Below are 14,545 nucleotides of genomic sequence, written 5' to 3' on the forward strand. Positions count from 1 at the left end.
CTGGGTGTTTCTGCCCAGTTGCAAATGGCACACAAGTCCCTGAGCACAGAGCTACAGCCCCACTCTTAGGATTAAATTTGATTTTCTACTTGACCAACACATAGATAGAAAATGTATCACCTGGGCTCCACTGGGGTGGAGTAAGCAGGTTTATAAACTATAAATAAGTAAACCTGGGGGACTCATGAGGCCAGAGTGGCTGGATACACTCCATCCAGGAGTCTCATCTTTCTTCCCTACTCTGAGGCCTTTATTCAAATGCTCATGCTAAAGACTGGGGGGTCCCTCAATCCCTAATATTAAAAGAAGCATGAAACCACCTTACTGGGGTCCCCTTCCACGGCTGCCAAAACCAGTTCCGTCCAACCATCATAATGCCAGATACATAATGAGATAACTGCTCCAGGGATAACATCGTAGAACTTCAGGGTAGCGTCATCCATCAAAATTCCTATGGGGAATAATTTTTCCTTTTAACAAAATTAGGACTTAAAGAGAAATCACTGAATCAGTTGAGACAGTGTCTGACCTTGAATCACACAAAGATACTTTTAAAATCTTGAGCAAAGGGGGAAGAAAATCTCCCACTTGATGGTTGCACAGGAGCCCGTTTGCTGCTGCTAATGCTTTTTAGAAAATTAATTTGGCTCAGCTCAGATCGAAGCTGGACCCAAAAAGGGAAAAAAAAAACATACACAATGGCAATGATTTATAAAATTTTGTAATTACAGCTTGTCCTGTTGGAGAAAAATACATGAGTCAGTGAAATCATTTTATGAGGCAAACTCTACAAATAGAACTACTTAAATTTCAGCTATATATCACAGGCCCGACAGTGTACTTAGCAAGTTATATACCTTCAACTGAATACCGACTCCAGGGAATGTTGCCATTAGCTGGCTAAAGAAATGACAGTGACATGCAAGATCTTGCAAATGACAGGCAGCCCACATCAGGGTTTTTCCACGCAGGTGCTTAACTGACATTCTCAACTAGGTAACTAACCCTCTCTACCCCAGCCTCTACAGCCTCCACAATGGCATATCAGCTGCACCTACAGCTAGCTCTTATAGCCAAGGATATCCTCCAGACATTGCCCCTGGTGGGGACACATTGTCCCCATAAAGCCTATGGTAACATCAGAAGCAAATATCAATGCTTACTGTATTTGGACCTGAGTGTCAGAGCTCTTGCCTGACCCAGCTTGGCATCTTGAATAAGATGAGTATGTGATCAACAGTGGATCTAGTCCCATATTCATAAACCAGCCAGGCTTGGTGGCACACACCTGTCATCCCAGAATTTGAGAGCTGGAGACACAAGAATCAGCAGATCAAGACTATCCTGAGATATGTGAGATCCTGTCTAAATATACAGATAAAATAACAAATTAGCCCAGGATTTGGGAACTATAGTTGAGGGGACATTATGTAGGAAGTGGTTTTTGAAATGCATACACGTTTCTTTCTTGGTCACCTACCATCTTTGGAACTACAGAGGACTTGGACTGTTCATAACCAATAATGATCTGCCCAAGCTACCTAAGTAGCTTTCCAGGTGAGCAGAATCCGTGAATATTCTGATTTCTTGATAATTATGTTGGGTCTCTGTGCCTGAACTGAGGGTAAGCCTTAGGATGACCCTCCAGCCTCCATGGCTCTTCCTCTACAGGGAACAAACTGAGGCTAGGCCCAGCTAGAATGTGCAAAGCAGACCCCAGCCAAGCTTGTGGGTACTATGTGATGACTAGACTCTCAGGAGGATGGAGACAGAGAGTGCTGGTTAGCAAATCTGTAATTTGGGTCTTATTTGTGGCTTGAATTTGGTAGCCAGCTTGTCACTAGCCTGAGACAACTTTTAACCACTTTGTAAATGTCTAGGAGAGATGAGTTTCTTCACTCACAACGGTTCCTATGCGTTCCCTAGCATATCCCCTTTGCAGATGGGCAGCCACTACGATGGGCTCAGAGAAATGCTACTAATTATCAAGAGATAAGATAAATAAGTTGAGGAATTTGCTCAACTCCTTGAGACATGGCCATCGAGACACTTTGCCACCAGGATCTCACTTGCTCTTCCCTCTGCAACATTGGAGGTGGGCAGATGTGTCAGCCAATTATTTACAGGCAGGGACCCAAATTTCTCTTAGCGACAGATCAGCACCATCTCTACTGGGCCACAGTCAGAACAGCATAGCCCCACACAGCACAAGGGTCAAGCCTCTAACAGTTGCTAAGTGACTGCTGAGTCTTAGCACTGTGACATCAGAGTGAAATCATCCCATTTCGCATCCCTGCTTCAGTTTGCTTGAATTTATTGCTCATTGGTGAAAACAAATGAGTCAAGGGGGTCCAGAGTTGGGAGGATACATAATTTTCCAATTCCCTGTTGGGGGCCATTTACTTGGTCCCCCTACTATGCCTCACCTCATTCATAACTTGTTAGCTATAGACTGAAGCTCAAAACACAGCTTCGTGCTACATAAAGCTTCAGGAATATCAAAGTCTTTGTCAACTACTGTAAGAAAATGCATGTGCCATGGAAAACAACCTATTTTTTAAAGTAGCGAGGGAAAGTGTTTTGGCCTTGCCTACACACTGGCGGTTTGCAGAGTCATTCCTGTCCACCGGGGAACAGCACAGAGAATTCTAGAGCTGATGAGGCTCTGTTTTCCGGATTAGGAAACTGAGCCCAGGAAGGGCAGCGTGAGAACACTGAGCGTGAGGACAGGCTGCTTTCAGAGCTGTCTCCATCCTTCCCAGGCTCTGCAGTACTCTGCAGTGTCTCCGGGATACTGGCTGCTCACATTCCCCCGGCAGCCCAGAGATTTTTTTTTTTTTTTTTTTTTTTTTTTGTCTTTTTTCAAATCTTCATTTTCTTGAAGTGTTTTGCGTTGATTTCCATCAGGTGGGGAGATGATGGAGCCCAAGGGGCTTTGATCCTGTTCTCATATCCTAAACATTGTAGGGACTGGGGACAGGGGCAGCCATGTACTCAGATGAGGGAAGGATATAGATGGATGGATAGGCTGCTGAGCCTCTGACCTCCACTGGGTGCCTCTCCATGGAACTTGTCTAATCAGGGTCCATGGGGGTCCTGATTTAAGATAGGGGTCCATGGGGGTCATGATTTAAGATAGGGGCTCATGGAGTCCTGATTTAAGATAGGGGTCCACAGGGGTCTTGATTTAAGATAGAGGCTCATGGGGTCCTGATTTAAGATAGGGGTTCATTGGGGTCCTGATTTAAGATAAGGGTTCATGGGGTCCTGATTTAAGATAGGGGCTCATGGGGGTCCTGATTTAAGATAGAGGCTCATGGGGTCCTGATTTAAGATAGAGGCTCATGGGATTCTGGTTTAAGATAGGGGTTTATGGGGGTCCTGATTTAAGATAGGGGTTCATGGGGATTCTGATTTAAGATAGGGGTTCATGGAGGTCCTGATTTAAGATAGGGGTTCATTGGGGTCCTAATTTAAGATAAGGGTTCATGGGGGTCCTGATTTAAGATAGGGGTTCATGGGGTCCTGATTTAAGATAGAGGTTCATGGGGTCCTGATTTAAGATAGGGGTTCATGGGGTCCTGATTCGAGAGCTGCAGGTGTTGGGTTCTAATCCTGCTAGGGTCCCTTTGAGCCCCCAATGTGGGAAAGGACATAGCTCGGACCTTGGGGTTTAGATACAAACTAGGTTAGTGTCAGGATTGGGGGGGGGGGCTGTCATCATGGGCAAGGTTTGCTTTGAGTTCTGGAGTCCAGATGAGGGCAGGATTTACTCTGGCTTTGGGGTTCCCATGACAGCAAGGTTTGCTGGCTGGTTAGGGGTCCTGGTTTAAGAGGAATCTGTGGCAGGATTTGGGGTCCTTGCATGGACTGGTTTAGGCAGCTCTGGCTGGTAAGCAACCGAGAGTTAGGAATCAAACAGTTCTCCCCTGAGAATTAGGGTCCTACTAGTGACCGAGTTTGCTCTAAATTTGGGATTCTGAGATGAGTAGGTTTGGGGTCCTCATGAGTCAGGGTTGCTTTGAACCTTTTGTTTCCTCACCAGGACACAGCGGGCAACAGCTTTGAAATGCTCATAAACACATGTTGTTGGCAGGGGAAGATGTGGTAAATCAAAGAGAGGCAGGCTTGGCTTCATTTTTGGAGGGGTCCTCTTGAAGGCATGATTCATTTAATCCTTGGAACCCTTATGAGACACTTGGCTTGAACTGGGGTCCTGCTCTGGTCATGGGGAGCTTGAGGGCTGCCTTTCAGAGGTGGACAGAGCTGGCTTTGGATTTGGGGGTCCAGATGTGAGCAAGGTACATTTTAGGATCTAGCATCCTTATGTAGACTGGGGTTTGGCTGCACAGATGGGTGGTGGGAGCTCAGGGGAGGGGTGTCTCAGAATCGGGTACATAGGCTCGGTGTTGTTACTTGTGATGTGGGCGGAGTCTGCTCTGGGATTTAGGGTGCTGGAGTGGCCATGGGGCAGCTAGAGGATTTGAGGTTTAAACATAGCTGTGTGTGGATAGACTTTGGGACCCTGAGGTGGGCAGGGTTTGTCTCAGCCTTCAGTATCCTTGTGTGGACACAGCCATGGAGGATTCCAGGTCCTGGTGATCATATGGTTAGCCTGGTGACTTGGGGCTCATATTTGGCCAGGCTTGTTTTGATTTGGGGAAACTAAGGTGGGTAGGGCTGCTGAAGGATTTGGGGTTCTGAAGTAGTAATAGGTAGTATGGAGATCTGGGTAGGTATATTCTGTATTTGGGGGTACTGGAGTGGGAAGGAAGCATTTGGTTTAATTTTGACATCTTTATATAAATAAGTTGTTGGAGTACTTGGGATTCTAAGAGAGTGATGGCTAGCCTAGATACTTGAGGTTCAAAGGCTAGCCTAGATACTTGAGGTTCAAATTTGGGGTTCATATTTGTTCTGGGTTTGGGGTCCCAGGACAGGCAAGATTTGTTTTGAGTTTTAGGATCTCTGTATGCACACAGTAAGGTTGGGAGGCTATAGTAGTGGTTAGCTTGGGGGGGTTGGGGGTTCAGCCTTGGGTAGGTGTGTTCTGGGCTTGGGGTTGTAGGATGGGCAGGTTTTATTTTTAATTTTAGCACCCTTGAATGAATATATAGTTGGTATCAACTGGGGGGGGTTGTTTGTGTTAGTTGTTAATGTGTGTGTGGGGGGGGAGATCTGAACATTCAGCTTTGTTCTGGGTTTGGGGGTTCCAGGATAGGAAGGTTGGTTCTGAGTTTTAGCAATCCCTATGTAGACACAGCTGATGGAAACCTGGCAGCATCTAACATTGTCATGGTTAGACTGAAGATTTGGCGATGTTTGCCCTGGGGGTCCCTGAAGTGGGTAAGATTTAATGTTTAGTTTCCTTTAATGGCCATTGAGGGTGGAGGACTTGGGTTTCTGAGGCCATGATAATTAACATGGAGACCTGAATTTAGTCTTGGACAACTTTGCTCTGGGCATTGAGGGTTCTGGGACTGGCTGGCTTCTTTTGAGCTTGTGCAGCCCTGTGTGGGCACAGTTGATGGAGTTTTAGGTTTTTGATGTGCTCTGAGTCTGGAGTCTAGCAAGGTTGTTTCAGCTTCTGGAATGCTTGCACAGTCTGGCTACAGAACTTGGGGTTCAACTTAGGGTTGGTTTTGAACCCAGGTTCTCACCGGGGAAAGACCCGTCCTTGATATGGAGGGAAGGGGTCTACTGAGGCCTAGTTTTGTTTCAAGTGCACAGTTCTAGGTGGACATGGTTGTCTTAGGGGTTTGGGTCCCTTATGAAAACAAAGGATCTGGGCTGCCAGGAGGGTCTTACTGTGGTTTGAGATTTGAGGTTCTGAGTAGCCTGGCCTTGCTCAAGGTTGGCAGACTGCAGCCAACAGACAGAATGTTTACAAATCAGGCCCACCGTTATATTTGGAGTCTAATGAGATACCCATGTGTTTGGAGTTGGGAGCCCTTGAGTAGCCAGCGCCCCAAGGGGCCCTTCTGGATTGGGTTCAAGGTGGTTGGAGTTGACTTGGTCACCTTGAGTCCTCTGGTAGTTAGGTGTGTCTTGGGGACCCAGGGCAGGAGTGGGCCGGGGCCCTTGCATGGAAGGAGCTCATAGGGGGCGGGAAGGGGGCGGGCAGGGGGCGGGCAGGGGCCACCTTGGTCCAGGAAATGCAGCCGCTGTAGGTTGAAGGGGATGCCAACCACCAGGTCCAGCTCCTCTTTGAGCTCCCGCACCGTCATGTCGTTGCGGCAGTTGGCCACGCGGAACAGCTCCCCAGTCTCCTCCAGTTTCACCCTCAGGAAGAAGACGTCAGGAGCCAAGTCTGGCGAAGGGATGGAAACGCGCGGGTCTCCTGACTGCCCCTTAGCCCGAGCGCGGGCACGGCTGGCAGGCTGAGCGGTGCGCGCGCCCGCCTTGGGGTCCTGCCGAGGGGCGCCCCCCTGCGGCCTTCGCGGCCGCGCGCCCGCCCCCGCCACGTCCGCCGACCTCGGCATGGCCCGCAGCCCGCGTCATCTCGCACGTCATCACCGCCCCCGCCTGGGCCCCCGGGACTGGAGAGGGGCGCCCGCACTTCCGGAGACAGCTCCCCTCCTCTCCCTCCGCGGTCCTCGCCAGCCTCCTAGCGCTGTGGGGAATCGACCTGTTTGTTCAAGGCAGTATGTGTGCTCAGGGAGAACCACCCGGAACCGCCAGGCCCACCGTTTCTAAGGTGGTCTCTAGGCTTGTCCCCGTGTGTTTCCAGAACACAGCAACCCAAGCAGACCTGGGTCACAATGAAGGTGGCACAGGCCTGCGTAGAAATGGCATCAAAACCATGCCTCCTGACACTACAGCATCCCCGAGGGAGAAAAGTATGGAACACATTTGTTGGGACAGACTAGGCAAGAACCTTTTCAGGAGAGCTCACACCAGAGGGGGGGGCCTCAAATGCCAGACCCCAAGCGAGGTCTTCAGGGGTGGAAGGAAGCACCAGGGAAGGGGCAGGGAGCCAGAACACCCTTCGACAACTCTGTTACCAAAAATAAAGCTTGAAATATACACTCGGTATAGCAGTTAGTTACAGAAATTGGGCTGAGGCATGGTGGCCCAGGCCATCCATGCACCCAAGGGCAGAAGCAAGTGTTCAAGGTGACATTCTTAACTGTACAGTGAGCCAGTGACACAAAGGGAGGAGTGTTTAATTCTTTTATATCGAAGAGGAACTCATTCTAAACAACAGATAACTGTAATTTCTACTGTGCACAGGTTGTACCTTTCTTTTCTGCAGTGCTGGGTATTGACCACAAGGCTCCGCTCAGGCAAGGGAAGCTCTCTTCCTATCGCTGAGCCAGTCTACAGAGGAAGCTGGCCATCTGAAGTAAGTGTTCACTGGATCTCAGTGCCCAGATTCTACCTCAGAACACCGACCAAATCTTTGTTCTTTTTTTTTTTTTTTTGGTTCTTTGTTCTTTTTGCTTTTTCGAGACATGGTTTCCGTGTAGCCCCGGCAGTCCTGGACCACGCTCTGTAGACCAGGCTGAGCTCAAACTCACAAGAGATCCGCCTTCCTTTGCTTTCGGAGTGCTGGGATTAAAACTGTGCACTACGCCCAGGCCCGGGCTTTTGTTTTCCTTGACGGAAAATTATGCTCTGTAGAGAATCCAAGATCCCAGCTGAATAACTTTGCTTGTTTTTAGAACAACAGATTTTAAATACAATCTCCACTTCATAGGCAATAACAACTTGTTTGTTGCAGAAGCCCTGAAGTACGTTATATTTACTGTAGGCACACAGTAAACACAAGGAAGACTGTTTTGTTTTTCTTTTCTTTTAATCTTTTGCCTCTAACTTGAAGAAATTAATGCTGTGCTAAAGCAGCCCAAGCATGGCCCATGCTTCCTACTGGAGTTCTTCACACTATTCCCATTCTCTTTGGCACAGTGCAGACCCTTCCTTTCTTTTTGAATAACACGATCAGTGGTATTTGGGTACCTTCAGGGGTATCCCGTATACCAGGAAATTCAACATATGACTTTACAGTTGCTCCTGGGCCCCATGGGCTGCTCCCCCACCTTTGTTAAAATAAGAACCACAACGCTGGGATAGACAGATACAGAACCATAATCAAATGTCTACAGAATACAGTATTAACGAATGAAAATCTACTTAAACTATATTTTTATACTCATCTGAAATTCAAAAGTAGGAAATCTAAGCTCTGTGTACTTAAGCCAATGTAAAGAGTATATAACTCAGCTCCCCAAACCAAAGGTGCCTGTAGAAAGTTCTGGTCAAAATTATGACTTTTCTTTCTTTCTTTCTTTGTCTGTCTCTCTCTCTCTCTCTCTCTCTCTCTCTCTCTCTCTCTCTGTCTCTCTCTCTCTCTGTCTCTGTCTCTCCCTCTCCCCCTCCCTCCCTCCCTCCCTTCCTTCCTTTCTCCCTCTCTCTTTCTTTCTTTTTTTGAGTCTGAAGTGTAAGTAAACATCCATGCATCTCAGCAACTTGATTTGAGTCCTTATTAAAAACAACCTGTGACTGACTCTCTGCTCTCAAAGACCAACACACATTTTCAGTCTCTTGAAGAGGGAAAGGGTAAAGGCTGGAGGAAAGACTTGGAGTACAGCAGTTTATAGCAAAAGTACCACACCTGAGAGGATCCCCACAGCAGAGGCAGAACCATTCTTTACTGGGACACAGTTCAAAAGTCATCCAAACAGCTGCTGGTACAGCAGCTCTAGAACAGGACATGACTAAATTTGACATGTTTGTTCACTGGGGAGGCTAGTGTTACAGTCATATATTTTCTTCCTGTCAAGTTATTTACACATGTACAGTAAGTATTTCAGTTGGAGATAAAATACAGTGCCATAAACTCCATTTTCTCAGAAAGGATTAGGGCAGCAAGCCCAGAGAAGACGTACAAGCATCTACTAAATTGCTTTATTGGCGAGGGGAGCTGCATTATGTTTCATTTTCTTGGACAGGGTTTTGTTATGTAGCTCAGACAGACCTGGAATTCTCTAGATTGACCTTGAACTTTTGATCTCCCTGTCCCAGCCTCCTAGGTGCTGGGGTTACAGATGTGAACAATTATACAGGAGATTTTAAGTAACAGTCTTTCCTAAAAAACCAACTGTTGGCCACAGCTGATGGTATGGAAGCCAGAAAGTTATCAGTGCCTGGATCTACAACCTTTATAAACTGCCAAGGATCAGTCTACAGGGGTGAGAAGCATAGGGCTGCCCTATCACCTGAAATAAGCCTCTTCCAGAAGCTATGATACAACTGGATCCCCTTCAGGTTACAGGCATGTGTGCACTGAAGCCATCTCTGTGCACCCGTCACAGGGGCAAGTTCTAGTTCTCCAGTACAGTGCTGTCTAGAGCATCCTGCATCTTTGGTTCGAAGGAAGCAAAAAAATGAAACATCTTGGTCTGGGTCAGACTGCAAAGCCAGGAGGGTCTCTTCAACAATTTCAAGATGATGGTTCCTGGCATTTCTAAAATATACTAAGGAGAGAAAAGTTGGAGTTATATGTGCCATGAACTGTGTTCTAGAACATATTCTAGTTTTGTTGTCTTTTAAGCCACATGTCAAGACACTGGATACATTTTCCATGAATAGCCACATACCTAAGTCTTTTCAAGTGATAAAATGCCTTATTCCAAAAGTATTTCTGAGATTTGAATGGTAGACTGCTAGTAGTGACACCTGCTCTCCAGGTTAAGAGTAATCCAACCTTTAAACGAACCTTGTTCTGCAGTACATGAGAACTGGCAAGTGTGGGCAGCAGGACAGGGAGAAGGCTAGAAATGGACAAACAGGCCCACCCCTGGTGGGGAAGTAAACCGGGACAGACACAGCTTGCACTGGCTGTCACTCAAGCTTCAATAGCCCAGTGGTGTCACACTGCAGTAGCACTGAGACAGACTTTGGCTGCATTTCATATTATAACTGGAACTGATGTGTTCCCCTGTCTAGAAAGCTGTGTGATAGTTTGTGTCTGGTGTATCCTTGTTAAACAAACAGAATTATGTTCATCTCTTGAGCTATCTTGTGTTTCCAGTGTGTTGCTATTCAGCCTGTTATAACTCCTTGGGCACCTGGCTGCCACCTGCCACAGCTAGATTAACTGAGAAGCCAGCAAGTGTGGTGGTATTGTGTTCCCCAAAATATTGTACACCCTAATTTATCTGGGGTCAGAGAATAGACAGCCACTAGATACAGAGCCAAAAATGGTGGCTAGAAAAAGGGTCAGAGCAAGCACAGCAGAACCTGGGCGGTGGTGGGGCACACCTTTGATCCCAGCACTTGGGAGGCAGAGCTAGCTGGATCTCTGAGTTCAAGGCCACACTGGAAACAGCCAGGCATGGTGACACACGCCTTTAATCCCAGGGAGTGGGAGAAGAAAGAGAAAGATTATATAAGGTGTGAAGACCAGAAACTAGAAGCATTTGGCTGGTTAAACTTTCAGGATTTGGAGCAGCACAGTTCAGCTGAGAGCCATTGGGATGAGGACTCAGAAGCTTGCAGTCTGAGGAAACAGGATCAGCTGAGGAACTGGTGAGGAAGCTGTGGCTTGTTCTGCTTCTCTGATTTTCCAGCATTCACCCCAATACCTGGCCTCAGGTTTGATTTTATTAATAAGAACTGTTAAGATTCCTGCTACAAGCCAGGCCTACACACCCTTCTCCAGCAGCGTCTGCTGCAGGGCCTTGGCCAGCAGAACCCTCACATTTGGCACAGGATCAGACGCCAGGCTCAGGAGGCTGGGAAGGAGGTGATCCATAAACTGGTCCACAGATACAGACTCTCACTCACCACAGCCTGTTGAAATGAGAGCCACAGCATAGCAGTGACTTCCTTAAGATTTCAAAGCACACATACTTCTGTAAGTCTAAAGACATCACTTTAGAATCTGGAGGTTTGAGAGGCACACACATGTGAACTTTCACATTTCAAGAACCGAGTTCAGTTATACCCAGTGGCTGATGTTTGTGACTCACTTTTAAGCAATGCCTGACAAGGAGTGCAAAATCCAGGAGACAAGGGCCTTGGACCCAGGCAGCTGTAGGTCCAAAGCTCAGCCTCTGGCCTCAGCTAAGCTGTTCAGCATTTTTGAACCTGGGTTTCCTCAACTGCACAGTGGCTGAACCTTTGTCCCATCACCTTGCACAGTGTCACCACACTGTACATACCTGGGCAGGAACCCACCCCTGAGACAGAGACTGGCCGCCAAGCAAACCCAGTGATAGCCCGGGCTTAGGCTTCTATGAGAGCTGGTCATGCCTACTTGAGCACAGCAGCAGAGTGTGTGCATCACTCTTCAACTTACGGAGTATGTGCAGCACATCCTTCCTTTCTTCTCACAACTGGCCCTGGAGAGCAAAACTAGCCTTGTTTTGTGGTAAAAAAAAAAAAATTCTGTTCCAATGTGGTGGTGGCACTGAAAGTCTTAGGACCATGTGTATGGGTTCTGGATCCTATGGGTATTCATAGTAGGTTCCATGGCAACAGTGTCAAAGGGCCATCAAGCAGTTCTGGGTGCCAAGCTTGCTTTAGGAGTTGGACTGCATCAGGCTTAACAGCCTGGAACAGCATGGGGGGGGTCACATTTTACTGTTCAGAGAGACTTGCTTGCCTAGGCCACTGGTGGGGAGCTCAGAGACAGGCTCTAGGCCAGTCAGGTCTATTCCAGATCTGCCCTGTCACCCTAGTACCTTCTTCCCAGAGCCGAATTCAGATCAGAATTAACAAGTCTCTGAGATATGCTATCTCCTGAGCATCCTTACCTTGCTTTGGGTTTTTCTGGATTTTCTTTCTTTCCTTTTTTTTTTTTTTTTTGTTTGTTTTGTTTTGTTTTCTGGATTTGACATCTTTAATAATAAGATTTTTTTTTTCTTAAAAAAGAACTTGTTGGTTTTTCTTGAACAAAATGGATTATCATTTCTTATTTCTCACAGTTTTTCTATATTCCAGATAAATAATTAAAAACATTAAAAAAATTCATTTCTGCTTTTGCTACACTATGATGTGAATACTGATGTTTTTCTTCACAGATGGCTGTGCTGGAAAAATACCAGCTATGTTCCTTTAGACCAACAGGGGGCGCCGGTGAGTCCTCTCACTGCAGTTGTTTATGAGGCAGAGGAAAGGGAGTGCAGGATTAGGATCTGACAGGGATCCATTAAAGCTGGTTGTGAACACAGGTGGGCAAGCAGCTCCTGGAGATGGCGCACCATCCCTTTGCCTTTGTGGTGCCAGATGAAACATCAAAATGATTAAAATAACATTTGGGGGACAAAATCCTCAAAACCCAAAACCATGGCTTTCCACTTTTAGTGGGGTCTTGCCCAGGTCACTTGACTCTCTGAGGTTATGCTTCACCTAAAACAATTATCCTTAAAGGTAAACATACCATCATGTTACACCATGTTCCATACCCAGGAGCCTTTACTGGACAATCAGTTGTGTCAAGATGGCTGACACTCAAGGTGAAGTCCAGTCTCTACCACAACTCCATCACACACACACACACACACACACACACACACACACACACACACACACATCCCTACTTCAAAGGTGCTACTTAGACGGGGTACCATCTCCAGCATACCCAATACACAGTAGGTACCATCCATGTCTGGGGTGTGAATGAGTGCCCAGGGTGACTCTGGACAAGACACTGTACCTCTCAGCTGGTCAGTCTCCTACACCGTGAGGAGACTCAGGAAAGTGATCCCATCCTCTGCCCGGGAAAGGAATCCACAGGCAAATTGTCCCTGGGCTGTGCTAACCTGACAGATGCAAGCAAAAGCCTGTCTTCCAACCCATTTAGGGCAGTGCCGGAACCTCGAGATGAGCTCCTGGATGAAGCTGAGCCCCAGAGCTGACACACCATAGGAGTAGAACTTGCGTAGCATGGCTGCCACCTTCAAGCAATGAGGCAGCCGTGAGGTGTTGCCATCAGGGTCAATGAGCAGCGCTCTGCACTGCACAGGGCATTTCCACATTCCTGTCCACCTTCCCAGTCAATTTACAAGCAAAAGAGAGTAGCTCACTTCTCATTGGTACACAAAGGGGAGATGTTTCAATGGGCCATAATACATACATATACATAAAACTCTTCAAGGAGAATGTAAAAACAAGGGGGATATCAGACAAATCAAGAAGGACTCAGTTTTTAAACACATCTTGTGAAATGTGTAAACTGTTAACTTTTGAGAATATGGTGTTTTTTATACAATTTTAATACCATCAAGTAATTTTAAAATCACTATTTTCAAGTAAGACTGTCTTCCTCAGTGGGTCTAGAAAACACTGTATAAAACAGTCATCTTTTTTGCTAATGCTTTGATGGCTATTAATTGTTCTACAAAGCTGTGGAGAATTAAACAACAACAACAACAAACATACACACACACAAAGAACAACGAAACCCTAAGCTATTATTTAAAGAGTTTCAAATACAAAATGATTTCTGCACAGCTACCATCATGGAAGCATAAAATTAACAAAAGAAGGGTATACTGAACACTGATAAAACAATATAGCTTCTAACTGCAAAAAGTAAAAGCTGGGCTTATAGAGAAAATGACAACTAGGGCCCAGAAAAAAAATAAGTGTTAAAATGGGAAACAGTGAGTGTGCATGCTATTTACAAGAATGGCCTAAAGAACGACCTACGTGAAGGCCGGCTCCTTACTAGCTTGAAGGAAATCCAGCGCACTTGAGAAACTTTGCACACAACTTCAGGGCAACGTGCCTCAGGTAACTGAATGTCGCCCGGACCACAGAGATCCAAGATCAGGATCAGTTGCCTGCAATGACAAGCAGAGGGACCCCTACCACATCAGTTACTAGGCGATTCCCACTCCTTCCCTCGGCGCTCCAGCGCAGGCGCAGCCACAACGGGAGCAGCTGCCGTGCTGTGCCGGGGTACTGTACTGTGCTGAAGCAGCAGGCACTGAGCGCTTTGTAAAACAGGGGTTTGGGCGGTCAGAGTGCAGGTTGTAAGGTTCCAGCATCCAATTATGGTTGAAAAGCACACAAAACTCTGCCCTACCAGATCAGACAAAGTAAAAGCCGAGCAGGCCTGCACTTCCCAGGCCACGCAGAAGGCGAGCGGGAGCGAGAAGCCGAGCAGCGGATGGCGGCGCCCTCGCTCTTTTCCCGGTGTTCATTTCGCCGTCTTTATTTGCTCGCTTTATTTCCTTCGCTTTCAACATAGCTTTTTACCCCCTCGTGCTTCTCTCTCATCCGCTTTCCCCTAGCTTGTTTTCGCCCGCTCTTTTCAATCTCTTTGCTTCCCCTGCACTTGGCTTCCTCGCAGGCTTTCCCCCGAGTCTTCTGGCTAGCCCTTTTACTCGCTCGGTCTTTCCCTTCGCTTTTCTTGAGGTCCTTTTCTCTCGCTCCTCGCTAGGGTTTTTCCCCCCTCGATCCTCTTGCTAGGTATTTTGCTCGCGCTTCTTGCTAAGTTATTTTTCCCCCTCGCTCCTCTCGCTAGATATTTTGCTCGCGCCTTCTCCATACGTTATTTCCCCCCTCGCTCCTCTCGCTAGGTATTTTGCTCGCG

General features: G+C 47.0%; 1 protein-coding gene across 1 annotated transcript; it reads right to left on the minus strand.

The window, feature by feature from the left end:
* Positions 1-228: 228 nt before the first annotated feature.
* Ankrd60 (ankyrin repeat domain 60) lies at positions 229-6,404 on the minus strand. The gene is made up of 2 exons (XM_036183395.1): positions 6,143-6,404; positions 229-451 (listed from the first exon to the last, which is right to left on the minus strand). The coding sequence occupies exons 1-2, from the start codon at positions 6,225-6,227 to the stop codon at positions 300-302; spliced, it is 237 nt and encodes a 78-aa protein (XP_036039288.1). The 5' UTR covers positions 6,228-6,404; the 3' UTR covers positions 229-299.
* Between the last annotated feature and the right edge of the window lie 8,141 nt (positions 6,405-14,545).

Source organism: Onychomys torridus, chromosome 4 (genome assembly GCF_903995425.1).
Source record: "Onychomys torridus chromosome 4, mOncTor1.1, whole genome shotgun sequence".
In the NCBI taxonomy this organism is placed as follows: domain Eukaryota; kingdom Metazoa; phylum Chordata; class Mammalia; order Rodentia; family Cricetidae; genus Onychomys; species Onychomys torridus.

Bases quoted from the DNA above. Each gene is read 5' to 3' on its own strand.
- Ankrd60 (XM_036183395.1), bottom strand. From the start codon at position 6,227: ATGACGGTGCGGGAGCTCAAAGAGGAGCTGGACCTGGTGGTTGGCATC. The intron at 452-6,142 runs GTGGCCCCTGCC...TATTCCCCATAG, and splicing joins GCTGCATTTCCTGGACCAAG to GAATTTTGATGGATGACGCT.